Source organism: Eptatretus burgeri, chromosome 22, assembly GCF_056783735.1.
Source record: "Eptatretus burgeri isolate ZD-2024b chromosome 22, Ebu_testis_v1, whole genome shotgun sequence".
NCBI lineage: Eukaryota > Metazoa > Chordata > Myxini > Myxiniformes > Myxinidae > Eptatretus > Eptatretus burgeri.
This window is the reverse complement of record NC_140982.1, coordinates 2,397,717-2,410,473: the sequence shown is the minus strand read 5'-3', so window position 1 is coordinate 2,410,473 and position 12,757 is coordinate 2,397,717. Positions and strand designations below refer to the sequence as shown.

The following is a 12,757-nucleotide window of genomic DNA, read 5'->3' as shown; positions in this document are numbered from 1 at the left end:
CCCTCACAGATTCCTCGCACATAGGCCTCCTTGTCCACCCTCAGTGCACGTACAGTTTCAGCTCCCTGAACAGCTCAGCTCTGCCATTCAGCCTGGCCCTGCGACTCTGGTCAATGGTATCCAGTGTCCCTTGAGAGACAAAATTCTTCTTCGCCCCACGGTAGGTTCAAAGACATCCACCGGCAACATCAAGGACGGTGGTCTTGAAGGCACTCCACAACTCTTAAGGATTCCCCAAAGCACCCAGACCCCCCAAATCTCCACTCAGCTTGTTCGCAAACTCCTCAGCTACCCTCTCATCCTTGAGCTTGCCAACATCCAGCCGAGGCTGGGATGGTACCATTCTCTCGGATTTAAGCCGCAACTTCAGAGTTGCTACAACAAGCCTCTGGTCGGTATTGAGGAGCTGAGCACTCCGGTAGACCCTGCAGTTCTGGATCATCCTCCAGCGACCATCAACGAGCACATGGTCAATCTCCTTTGCCACACCACCAGCGTTGGAATACCAAGTCCAGCGATGATCTTGTGGGCGCTGAAACCATGAACCAGTCACCCTAAGTCCATCACTTCTTGCAAAGTCAAGGAACTTGGTGCTATTCACGTTCACAGTTACAGACTCATGGGGACCAACACATGTCTCATAACCATCCCTATCAGTTCCAGTCGATGCATTGAAATCCCCCAAGACTAGAAGTTTATCTCGTCTGGGGCACTGATCAACCACAGACTCGAGCGTGGCGTAGAATGCGTCCTTCACGGTGAGGTCACTCGCCTCAGTCGGAGCATAGACAGAGACCAGGGAAATGACACCGAAGGAGTCCATCCATCCATCCATCGGGACCATACTCTGTCCAGAGCGTCGGTGCTGCCGAAGCAGTCTCCTTGGCTATGGGGCACAATCCTGGACTGGTCGCCACTCCGACACAGGATACTCGAATGACTCGGTCATCCCAGCAAGCTGGTACCTAAGGAGTGACGAATCATTAGTCTCATAATACGCTCGTTGACCGGTGTTACCTCAATTATCATTGGAGTCAGCTTCTTGGACACAGCTACAGAAACTCCTTGGGCGCGGTAACCATCAGAGTGACCAGACCAATAGTAGGTGTAACCACCCACCATTATCTCGCCGCAATCCGGTCTCCGAACCTCAGAGAGAGCTGCAATCCCGATGTCCAAACGCTTGAGCTCAGATGATAACAGAGACAGGTGATCATCCTCTCTTAGGGATAGGACATTCCAGGCACCCGTTCATGCTTGTTCAATCTACGTCATCCGCTGAATTAACACCAAGGGGTAACCCTCAAACCCATCCAGGTACAGCCAAGTGAGCCTTAAACAAAAAATACTGCAATAATTCACTTCTCCTGGGAGAGAAACGGAGAGTAAATGAGATGAAAGAGAAGAAAAAGCAACGATTAGAACGAATGAAGAGAATTGTGAAAAAAATTGGAAAGAATAATGAAAAGAACAAAGATGTCGTCGGAAAGAACCCGGATACATAGATTTCAGCAGTTACTCCCCAGGCTCAAACGCAGCAACATGTACAAGCTATCAGAGGTCCGTTTGTTAAAATCAGAAAAGCCACCAGACCAGAGATAATTTGTTAATTTTTTTAAAAAAATTTCACCCCAGATTTCGACAACTTATTTAGTCCACAACATGCGATTCTCAAATCTGATATAATGGATCGTGTTTCCAAGGCAACGCATGGTTGAGTAGGCTGAATCAATGTGGCGGCTAAGACCCCTGCGAGGTGTTATTTGAGCTGGCCAAGGATAACCCTTTCATGGAGGTAAGCCATTAATTATCTTCAAAAGGAGTGTTTAAATTCACTCAAAACACCCAATTTTCATTCAGGCACTCGCTTGGAGTTCTCTTTGTTTGCATGCTAAGTCTGGGGCCCAGAAGTTTCATGGTTTGGGAGTTATGGAAGACACACGCACACACACACACACACACACACACACACACACACACACACACACACACACACACACACACACACACACACACACACACACACACACACACACACACACATTGACATTTATTTGTATGGATAGAAGATACCCAGGTTTCACATTCAGCCATCAATGGGCCAAGTTCCCCCTTCCCTTCCCACACCTCCCCCACGCCTCCTCCATTCACACGTCCTCTCTCCGCACCGTGTGCCAAAAAAATGGCAAAACTGTTACAACCAATTGTGAGGCTGGTGTTGAAGTGCTTCCATACCTTGATGGTGTTGAACTGCAAGTCAAGACGGGGTGGTTGCATCTGTGTCGGCGAGGTCAGTGCCACAAAACCCGATGGCAGGAGGCGAAAGAAACGCCTTGGCGAGATCGACAGAACGTAGCACAAGTTCTCTGCTTCTGGATGTTTCAGGAAACTCTGCAGGAAAAAAAAAATGCATTCATGAGCCTTCTGCATTGCTGCTGATTAAGGGAATTTTGGATAAAGTATATTGTATAGAGTAACATGATCCGTGGATGAGCAGGACGCATCTCGATGTAATTTAAGTAGGGAAACTGTCAGCTTAAGTTGTTTTGTGTCACCACATTGGGGGTGGGGGGAAGGGGGCGGTGCTGTGTTAATTAGGTAGGGTTTGAGGATAATTTCTCCCAGTGTGTGATTTTGCTCCTTGTGACCTTTTCCAATGTTTTCACATTTACTAGACCGGCGATAAAAAGGAATCACGTCCTGTAAATAAACTGAACTCCACTCCAATTTTGAAACAAACGGGAAGAGCAGAGTCAGCCTCGGGCAACGTTTCGTTTGTGACTGCCACGCACGTTCGAGGAACACTTATCGCACCATAAACATGCGGCTCCACTGTGGATCGTTCAGTGTGCTCTCCTTCATGAACAGCTGGATTGTCTGTGTCGGGAAGCGAGTCAGGAATTTGATCAACGGATCTCGGAAGGGGCTTCCGGCCTGTGGAAAGTCACGCATCATGATATCAAAATAGATGAAAATAATTGGGGCGGGGGTGAAATAAAGGTCCTACGCTGTGCGGTACAACAACAATGAGGACCTTTGTTCAATCAAACAAGCACAAACTTGGCCTGAAAACCCTGGAGAAATTCTCTTTTGATATTAATACCTACAACCACAACGGAACCCCTGAAACATGGTCTGACCTCAATCAGCATAACGCTTTCGATTTTCATCACGATGTCCACCAACGGTTTGACAAAGCTCTGGGGAGCAGCCGGTATCACGTGCAACAGGTTGATGATGGAGGCACAGATCTTCATCTCCTGGGGACAGCGGGGAGGTGTGGTGGGAAGCCGGTTCGAAGTAGAAGTACAAGTTGTAGGAGCTGTTTAAAAATCCGATGAACGACATACATTGGAGTCCAAGAGTGCAAAGACATGGAAAAAAGAAAAAAACAAAGGTACAAATAAATAAATAAACGAACATACATTTAAATATTTTATTTCAAATTATATTTGGATACCAGCAAATACAACCCGTCGATTGGGAGAGGGGTCGGAGAGAGGGATAGGGGACGGAGAGAGGGATATGGGTCAGAGAGAGGGATAGGGGTCGGAGAGAGGGATAGGGGTCGGAGAGAGGGATAGGGGTCAGAGAGAGGGATAGGGGTCGGAGAGAAGGATAGGGGTCGGAGAGAGGAATAGGGGTCGGAGAGAGGGATAGGGGTCAGAGAGAGGGATAGGGGTCGGAGAGAGGAATAGGGGTCGGAGAGAGGGATAGGGGTCAGAGAGAGAGGGATAGGGGTCGGAGAGAAGGATAGGGGTCGGAGAGAGGAATAGGGGTCGGAGAGAGGGATAGGGGTCAGAGAGAGGGATAGGGGTCGGAGAGAAGGATAGGGGTCGGAGAGAGGGATAGGGGTCGGAGAGAGGGATAGGGGTTGGAGAGAGGGATAGGGGTCAGAGAGAGGGATAGGGGTCGGAGAGAGGGATAGGGGTCGGAGAGAGGGATAGGGGTCGGAGAGAGGGATAGGGGTCGGAGAGAGGGGTAGGGGTCAGAGAGAGGGATAGGGGTCGGAGAGGATAGGGGTCGGAGAGATGGATAGGGGTCGGAGAGAGGGATAGGGGTCGGAGAGTGGGATAGGGGTCGGAGAGAGGGATAGGGGTCAGAGAGAGGGATAGGGGTCGGAGAGAGGGAGCGGGGTGAGAGAAGCAAATGGGTGGGACAAGGAGAGGGGGAGAGAGGGTGAAGGGGAAGAGTGCGGAGGGTGTTGAATGAATAATTGAATGAATGAATGAAAGTGTTTCGTTCCCGTTTAGTGAGTCCGCAAAGGTGTACGTGATCTCAAACGATACGCTTGACAGCAATCACTTCCGGTTTCGGTTGTTGAGCGACAGCTGGTGCTCTCCATCGTCTCTGCCAACCTTCTCAAATACACGTTCTCTCGGTAGTTTTTGTTTTTATTGTGTTGTCTCCGTGTTTCCTGTGTGCTTCGAGTTCGGTTTTGTTTTAAAACTTGTGCCGATTGACGAGTATTCCTCGAACTTTTCCTACCGGGTTCCTTTGTTGCCTACCCCTTCCCTTCGTCTGTGTGCACGATCGTGTTTCTTGTATTTCTCCTTCTTACTTTCAGCTTTCAATTTTCACCACAATCCCTTTTTCCACTCATTCAAATCCTCCCAACTTTCCTCTCTGCTTAATGTCTTTAAAATTTTTTTTTTAAATTCCCTTCTTACCTTACCTACCTCGCGTAACCACGTGACTTCCTCCATCTCTCTTCCTCTTCCTTGCCGATCCACCTTGACATTCCCACTTTGATCGTGAAGGTATTTACCATTCACCTTCACAATCTTTTTTTCCAACCTTTTACCTTTACTCCACCTGATCATCGATCCTGTGCCTGAAAAGTCCAACTGTTACAGCGTTCCTTTCCTCCAGTACCTCAACTCACCTGTATTCCACCCCTCCCCTAACCTCTTTAGACGTATCCTCTGACTTAAAATTTAAAAAAATCCCATTTTGCAATCCATGTTCGTGTGTTCCATCAATCGTGCTTTCTGTCCAACTTGAGCGCCAATTCACCCTACCTCCTTAAATCTACCTCCTCCGAACTCCTCCCCTGTTATACTCCCTCCTTACCCCTCCCATCTTGCCCCTCTTCCGACCTCCTCTCTGAGCCCCTCTCCACTGTCGTCTGCTTTACTAACTGTCCTCTCCCTCCTCCCCCATGGCCATGATCTCTCATCGTCGTAAAAGCTTCTCTGTCTCCCTCCCTCTCAAATCAGCTGCCTGCTCCCTCTTCAAAACAAACTTCACTCTCTGCCCCTCCACGTATCCCTCTCACCTTTCTCAAAAGCTCCCCCAAACCTTTCTCCCTCAAATCTCCCCCTCACCCTCCCCTTCAAATCTCCCCCCTCACAGTCCCACTTCTCAAAGCTGCCGCCCCTCACATCCACAAAGCTGCCTCTCTCCCCTGCCCTTTCTCTTCCATCTCATTCCTCCACCTCATGCAATTTTTTTACTTCCCTCTACCCCCTCTCTTAGTACGACCGATTGTGCCTCATCCCATCACCACATCGCCTCCTTTGTCCTCCTCCTCAGCCAGCCCCTTCCTCCCACATTTTACCCTCCTCATGCACCCAAAGCCTCTTCCCTCCCTCTTCCTAAACATTGTGGACCTCAAACATCCGGGACCATCGCTCTAACCTGACAGATCTCTCCATCCAGGTTTTCACTGACAAACCAGACAATCTGTTTACCAGAAACTTTCCTCCTCCAAGATGTCTCTGACTCCTTATTTTCTCTCCCTAGTTTCTCCCTCCTCCGGTATGACAGACCTGAGCCTCGTCCTGGTGGAGGAGTTGCTCTCTTTATCAAAGACTCTTCGTCACTCTCCATGCACTGCCCTCACTCCCCCACACCCCCAGGAATACCTCTGGCTTCCTCTCCGCTCCCACCTCATGTTTATATGTGTGCTGTACCGTCCACCAAACAGTGATGACTCCATCTACACCTCACTATCCGAAAACATGGACCAATTTCTATCAGAAAACATCATCTTTCTAATCTCAAGTCTGAACTCTCAAACCTCTCTCCTCCCTCCAAATCCTGGTGGTGTCTAATGAAATCTGGTTCTGGTGTATGTTCCCCCTCCATCCCCTCCCTTACCACAAATGGCCGCACAGCTGACACTTCACCATGAGAAAAGGCTGAATGCCTGAACTCCATGTTTGCTTCTAAATCAACCCATCGCTTTCTGTGCCCACTTTACCCAGTCGTACCCAACTGTCCCCGGACTCTGTGTCCTTTTCTCCTGACAAGGTGGAGAGCTTGCTTTCAAACTTCGACTCAGACAGATTATGCAACCGGTCCAGACGGCATCAGCCCACGTGTCCTAAAAACCTGCTCCTCTGCTCTTGCTCACCCTCTCTCTGTTCTATTCACCCTCTCATATGCTCAAGGGGATCTGTCATCTCCTTGGAAATCAGCAAACATCACTGCTCTGCATAAAAACAGGTGCAAAAACAGATCCCTGCAACTACAGACCAATCAGCCTTCTCCCAATCATCAGCAAGGTTATGGAATCCATCATCGCTTCAGAAATTAAATCCTTCCTCTTCTCGAATGACTTGATTTACGATCATCAATTTGGATTTAGAGCAGGTCACTCCACCCTGGACATGCTGCTTCTGCTTTCCCAACAATGGACGGAGATCCTCAATGCCGGACATGAGACCAGAGCCAACACCCGAGACATATCACAAGCTTTGGATACAGTCTGGCATTCTGCTCTGCTCACCAAACTCTCATCTTATGGTATCCAAGGCAATCTCCATTCATGGCTCACAGACTTCCTCTCCCGTCAAGGCCAACGTTTGGCTCTTAATGGGATTCTCTCATCTCCTCTTCCTGTCCAGGCTGGAGTTCCTCAAGATAGCGTTCTGGGCCCTGTTCTTTTTCTTGGTTTTCATCAATGATCTCTCCGACTCTCCAGAAAATCCTCGTTATCTCTTTGCTGATGACTCCACCCTCCGCCGAACCATCTCTCATTCCTCAGATCGGCAACCAGTGGCCTCGTCACTCTCTGCAGACCTGGATAAAATCACAAGCAGGTCAAACACTTGTAATACGGCTTTCGATTCTGACAAATGTCACACTCTCACCTCGTCTCTCCAAAAGGGCCGTCGAGAAAACTCCCCCATCTGCTTTCTCAACAACCCTCTTGAAGAAGTCCCATCATTCAAGCTTTTAGGCCTCACTAGCTGCCATGATCTTTCCTGGGAAAGCCACATCTCCATGCTGGCCTCCTAAGCCAGTCGCGAACTGGGCATCCTACATCGTGCAAAGTCCTTCCTTGGCACACACGAGCTTCCAACCACTTACAAAGCTTAAATGCACACCCTGATGGAGTAATGCTCTTCCCTCTGGGCTGGTGCTCCTGCCTCACACCTTGGTCAGCTTCAGGCTGTGGAAACCAAGGCTTTTCAAAACATTGATATCTTTCACGATGAAGCTGAGTCTTTGGGTCTCCCCCTCTCTCACCGGAGGCAGGTCAGTGGTCTTTCTGTCTTGAACCGACTCCTCTCTGGCCTCGCCCCCCACCCCACTCTGTCTGTGCTATGTCACTCCGATATTTCCGCAGGACACTCAAGATCCACCAGCAACCCCCTTCTGGTGAAACTGCCAAAATGAAGAATCACTGCTCACGTTCACGCTTTCGTTCCTCTTTTTTCCCTCCTTTGGGACAAGCTCTCACACTCTCTTTAATCCCATTCTTCCCTCCAGGTTTTCAAAATAGCCATTCACTACCACCTCAAATCTTCCCCCATCCAAAACCTCGATCTTTTCTTCCTGCAAGAATCCACCCCAAACCCTGCTCCTTCAAACTTCCTGTTTTCCTTCCTGAAAGTCCCTGTGGTGTCCATCTTGTTTACCCCATCCCTCTACCTTCCACACATAAAATGTCTCTGCTCCCAACTGTTTTGTGCCTCCCTCTCCTGCCCCTCTTTGTCTCCTGCTCCCTTTGTTGTATGTTCTGTGTGTTCGCTCTGATACGAGCCTTGACAATGTATCGAACAAAAATGTCGATCAAGACAGGCAGACAGAGAAACAGACATGGTGTGCAGGCAGAACCTTCCGTCTCAATCCCTAATGTCGATGCTCTGACGCTTTCGATCTGTGTCAAGGGCACAGATCCGATACGCTTGGATCCCATGGAGTTTCCGTTGGGACACTCCCAATTTTAAAAGTGTGATCAAAATTCTCAATGTTGCTCCAGTCACTTGACTTTGTAAGGAAACTGAGTCTGCCGGAGGCTCTCGCCAAGCTGTCAAACCACAGTTTCAATCCCACGTAGCATCAAATAAATCCCATAATTTTGGGGGCTAAAGTCGGGATGGACCCCAACACAAGCAAATCCATTCTCCATAGCAAGCTTTGCCAAGGGGGTAAAAAATTTCAAAGCATGAGTAGTTTTGGCTTTTCCAGGCAGGTACTTTGTTTGGCACTGGTGGCCTTTTCAAACTTCACCAGCAACAACTTGCTCTGTGCCGGCAAAGCGTCCTCACCGATGACGTCCCATGGCACCTTGAAACGTCACATGAAAGCTCCACTCCCGAGTGACACCAATGGCTTACAACAGGATAACATGTGAAGTTCCATGTGAGTGAGCTGTACCTGTACTCGAGTTTTATGTGTTTCGATGCATTATAGATCCCAAGCAATGAAGTGTGCAGCCAAGCCGAGGGCTCCGCTTCGCATCCCAAACCAAGGGGCTCCTACACCCAATCATGGACGATCAAACTCACCAAGCCGTCAGTGCACTGTCCACCTTCGTGAACGATCAGAACGACCTCCATCCATTTACGCAAATGTTGCTGTGGAACAACAATGGATGGGTAAAGATGGAGAAAAAGGAAAGGTTTCAAGTTCAACAATGTAGAATAAGACTTTCACCCTGATCATCGGACAATAAAGCTCTTACATGCACCAGGTACAGGACACGAAGTGAGATGGACGGAGGGATGCGTAGTGAATGCATCGACGGCGGACGGAATCAGACCACATCTCACCATTATTTTCTTGCAGAACTTGTCGTCGAGAGAGCTGGGGAAGAGACGTATGACCGACGCGAACCTGCAGAGAATGTTGGGCGTCAAGGTATGGTAGTCTTTGACCAGCATGAGCAATGGACGCACCAGGTTGTGGATCTGGTCCATCTCAATGGTCGTCTCTTCCAGAACCTGCACAAACAAATAAGAGAAGTTTGTGCAGCAATACACAAGTAGTGATGAAGAGACAAGGAACAAGGTAAACGTGCAGTGGGACAACAGAGCACTTTGCCAACATGGCAGTGCGAAAATAAACTCGCAACATGGGATTCGTCGGTGTTAATCCTTACCTTCGCCATGCAAGCCTCTCCAGCTTTGTGCAGCTCATCGTTGGTGGAAATCAAGGCCTTGAAAAGGGCAGCAATGATCTGTTCCCGCACCTCCGGAAGGTAGGTGCAAGAGGCGAGAGCATCTGCGTGCCAGTTCCACCATACGTCATTCAAAAGGTAGCTCCCAAATATTTGCAATGTAGTAATATTTCAGATAAGTTCGCGGAATGTTTGGGGCCAACTATTATTTACATAAAGAAGAGAGGCGTGGAGGGTGAAGGGGGGGGACATATTTGAGCACATGACAATTACATGGCTCCTACTTTTCCACTTATGAAGAGACCAGCATCACCAGCTATCTACCCACTCCCTCAACCATTATCCCTAAATCCCAAGCTGTTCCTGGTCAATGCGTACTGAGTGCGGCGAGACGCAGTGGTATGAGCGATGGCAGACTGTTGTAGCAAGGTAAATTGACGAGAGTTTCATCCTCCGCTTCACAAAGACTCAACAACTGAAAAGGTATGAGGTCAAAGGTCTAAAGTCAGTGACACATTTCTCGAAGAGAGAACAAAGTAAAATGGTATCATGAAGACATAAAGATTTGATATCACAATGCAGCGAAGGCACCTGGATGAGCTCAACACACCTTGGAGAAGAAGTCCTTGTGCTCCAGGATATTGAGGTCCATGCTGAAGAGGCGAGGCCGCAAAGTTGTACAGAAAGTGTTTCCCTCCATGAGTCCGATCTGCACATTGGCAGGCTGATGCTCGAGCACGTGTTTGTTTGGAGGAATCATGTCCTGAAGCACCTGGGAGGAGAGAAGAAGGGAAATTACCTGGACAATAGAAGATGTGCAAAGGACAACAGGAATCCATGAATAACGAGAAGGGCATTCGGGAGAGCGCATACCGCCGCCACGTAATGTCTGATCCACGAGAACGTATCGGGCCCAACACATTTTCGAATGAAATATCAGGCTATGTATCGTTTTTGGCCGAATTTCTCAATGGTGAAGAATCATTTTAAAAAATTCTAGTAGTCGGATCCGGATCTTCAGCAAGATCTAATCAGTTCGTCCAACCTGCCCACCAAATTTCATCCGGATCCGTCTACAACTTTTTGAGATATCCTGTACACAGACAGACAAACAAACAGACAGACGGAGAGGGGGTGAAAACATAACCTCCTTCACCTTCGGTGGCGGAGGTAAAAATGCTCCGATGAGAATGAATGAAAAGGAATGAATAAAAGTAAGAATGCCAGGAAGGCAGCAAAGGTCAAACCTCCTTGTGTGGTTCCATAATTTCTGCAACGCTGGAGGTGGCGGCACGAGCCAGCACGCGTAGCGAGCGCATGGCTTGATTGCGCACCGTGCTATTTGGTGACGTCACCTCTCGAACAAGTTCGTGCGTGGCTGCATGCACCGCCATTTTTTGCATCGCCGCTATCTCCGGTGTCCATTCTTCCTCCTGCAGAGGAGATGCGCAACGAAGCAGCAACTTTTCCAAGGTTGCCGCCGCCACGTCCACCACACCACTCGACACCTTGGGGATAACACGTCACATGTGATGATGGTTTATCGAGCTGAAGAGTGAGAGTACAAATTGAAAGGATATTGTTACGGTTGTGGGGGTCGATGGAGGGATTTAATGGGGAATTTCGCATTGAGTGGAGTCGTTTGGTCCGTGGACGTGTAGGAGGCATCTCGATGTAATTAAGTAGGGAAACTGTGAGTTTAAGTGTTACGTGTCACCACACGTGGGGTGGTATGGTGTTAACCACCCACCACCACAAATTGGGTCGGGGGATTTACCCTGGGCCGCCTGCACCGCGCCAATATTTATTGAACATGGCAGAAAAGAGAAAAGGAAAAAAAAATTAATTTGCCCACCTTTCCAGTGAGGTCCATCATGACGAACAACAGGGCCTTCTGGAAGGTGAGCTGGTGCTGGAGGAGCCAGACGAGGGGCAGCCACCCCATGAGGAGATTGATGGCAATGCAGCCCCCTTGCTTGGCATACCACGCTTGCTCGTAGCAGCAAGCGCAGAGACGCTCGACCACGTATGAGAAAAGTGGTAGTTGGCTCGCCTGAACACAACAGAAACACACATCCACAACTTTGAGTGTTGAACAAAAACTCAGGCTCTCACCTGAAGAAGTCATTCATCTCCCATCTCACCCTCTCCTTGGAGCCCATGATGATTGAGGCCATGTCAAAGACTACGGCAAGCGCCACCTTGCCAATTTCGCACAATTCTTTCTCCCCATGGGCCATGCACACGGCAATGGCATCCACCAGCACCAGGGGGTCCATGGCATGATCACCACCCTGCTCACTGTAGAACATCGCTATGCTGGGCTGTGCACCAGCTTGATATGCTCCCAAAGGAAATGGGCCTGCGCGTCAGGAGAGGAGAGTACACAGTGGGATTTACGAATGTGATGAGAAATAAAAACAAAATTTGCATGGTGCATGAAAGAGTGAGTTATCGACGCAGGTGTAAAAGAAGAGAACCATCATGATGAGGCGCCACTCATCAGATTTCATGTCGAACATACAGTCGCTCAGCAAGAGAAATGGCTGTCAACAGGATTACATGGGAACAGGGCAGAGACCGAGGTGGAAGGTATTAACAAGAAGATATGTTCAAACAAGGACGACTGCACTGTGGTCACGACCTGCGACAAAATCCGGCGACGGGCTGATTGGGAAACACCAATTTAAGGAGCTACTGAAAGATTACCTGGACTCCTCTCATCCACGTCAGCCTCCGCCACGGTTATGTCAGAACGAGCTGATTTGTCACACGGTCACTGATGTTTAACCCCAATGTGGGCCATTCAAAGATGGCGTAAAGGTAGTTTATAGGGAGGCGCGTCCTGTGCGTGCTGACGGGCTTGATTAGACCTCACTAATCATTTTTATTCGACATGATACTCCACCCTCTGCTGTACCATCTGTCATCCCTGAGATCTGCAAGCAGCAGCTTATTCACTTTTCTGCAAATCTGGATAAAATCACAAGCTGGTCCAAAACGTGGAACATGTCTCTCAACCGTGACAAATCTAACTCTCTCACGGTGTCTCTCTGAAAGGACCGTCTGGAAAAAAAAACCATGTACTTTCTCAACAATCCTCTTGAAGAAATCCTTTCATTCAAGCTTTTCTGGGTCTCACGATCTGCTTCCTGGGAAAACCACATTTCCAACCTGGCCTCCAAAGCCAGTTGCCGACTGGCGTCCTCCGTCGTGCAAAGCCTTTCCTTGACACAATTGAGCTCCAGACCACATCCAAAGCTTTCGTCCACACCCTGATGGAGTACTGTTCTCTCCCCTCTGGGCTGGTGCTCCTGCCTCTCACCTGTCTCGGCTTCATGCTGTGGAAACCAAGGCATTTCGGATCATTGGCATCTCCCGTGGTGAGGCTGAGTCTTTGGGCCT

At 48.9% G+C, this 12,757-nt stretch overlaps 1 protein-coding gene across 15 annotated transcripts in view; it reads right to left on the bottom strand.

Moving 5' to 3' along the window:
- Positions 1 to 12,757, bottom strand: part of LOC147008086 (transformation/transcription domain-associated protein-like) — a 48,917-nt gene that overhangs the window by 18,266 nt on the left and 17,894 nt on the right. For 14 of the 15 annotated variants that reach the window (XR_015053717.1, XM_085865935.1, XM_085865922.1 and 11 more), the window contains 11 exons: positions 11,497 to 11,714; positions 11,208 to 11,405; positions 10,600 to 10,860; positions 9,963 to 10,124; positions 9,731 to 9,827; positions 9,335 to 9,456; positions 9,006 to 9,176; positions 8,742 to 8,810; positions 3,141 to 3,260; positions 2,815 to 2,934; positions 2,236 to 2,391 (listed from right to left, as the gene is read on the bottom strand). Coding sequence is in view for 14 of the 15 variants with exons in the window: in XM_085865935.1 (XP_085722061.1) it covers positions 2,236 to 2,391; positions 2,815 to 2,934; positions 3,141 to 3,260; positions 8,742 to 8,810; positions 9,006 to 9,176; positions 9,335 to 9,456; positions 9,731 to 9,827; positions 9,963 to 10,124; positions 10,600 to 10,860; positions 11,208 to 11,405; positions 11,497 to 11,714 (1,694 nt within the window). In the remaining variant the exon portion in view is untranslated. The remainder of the gene's footprint in view (positions 1 to 2,235; positions 2,392 to 2,814; positions 2,935 to 3,140; positions 3,261 to 8,741; positions 8,811 to 9,005; positions 9,177 to 9,334; positions 9,457 to 9,730; positions 9,828 to 9,962; positions 10,125 to 10,599; positions 10,861 to 11,207; positions 11,406 to 11,496; positions 11,715 to 12,757) is intronic. The other variant, XM_085865925.1, reaches the window with a different exon arrangement.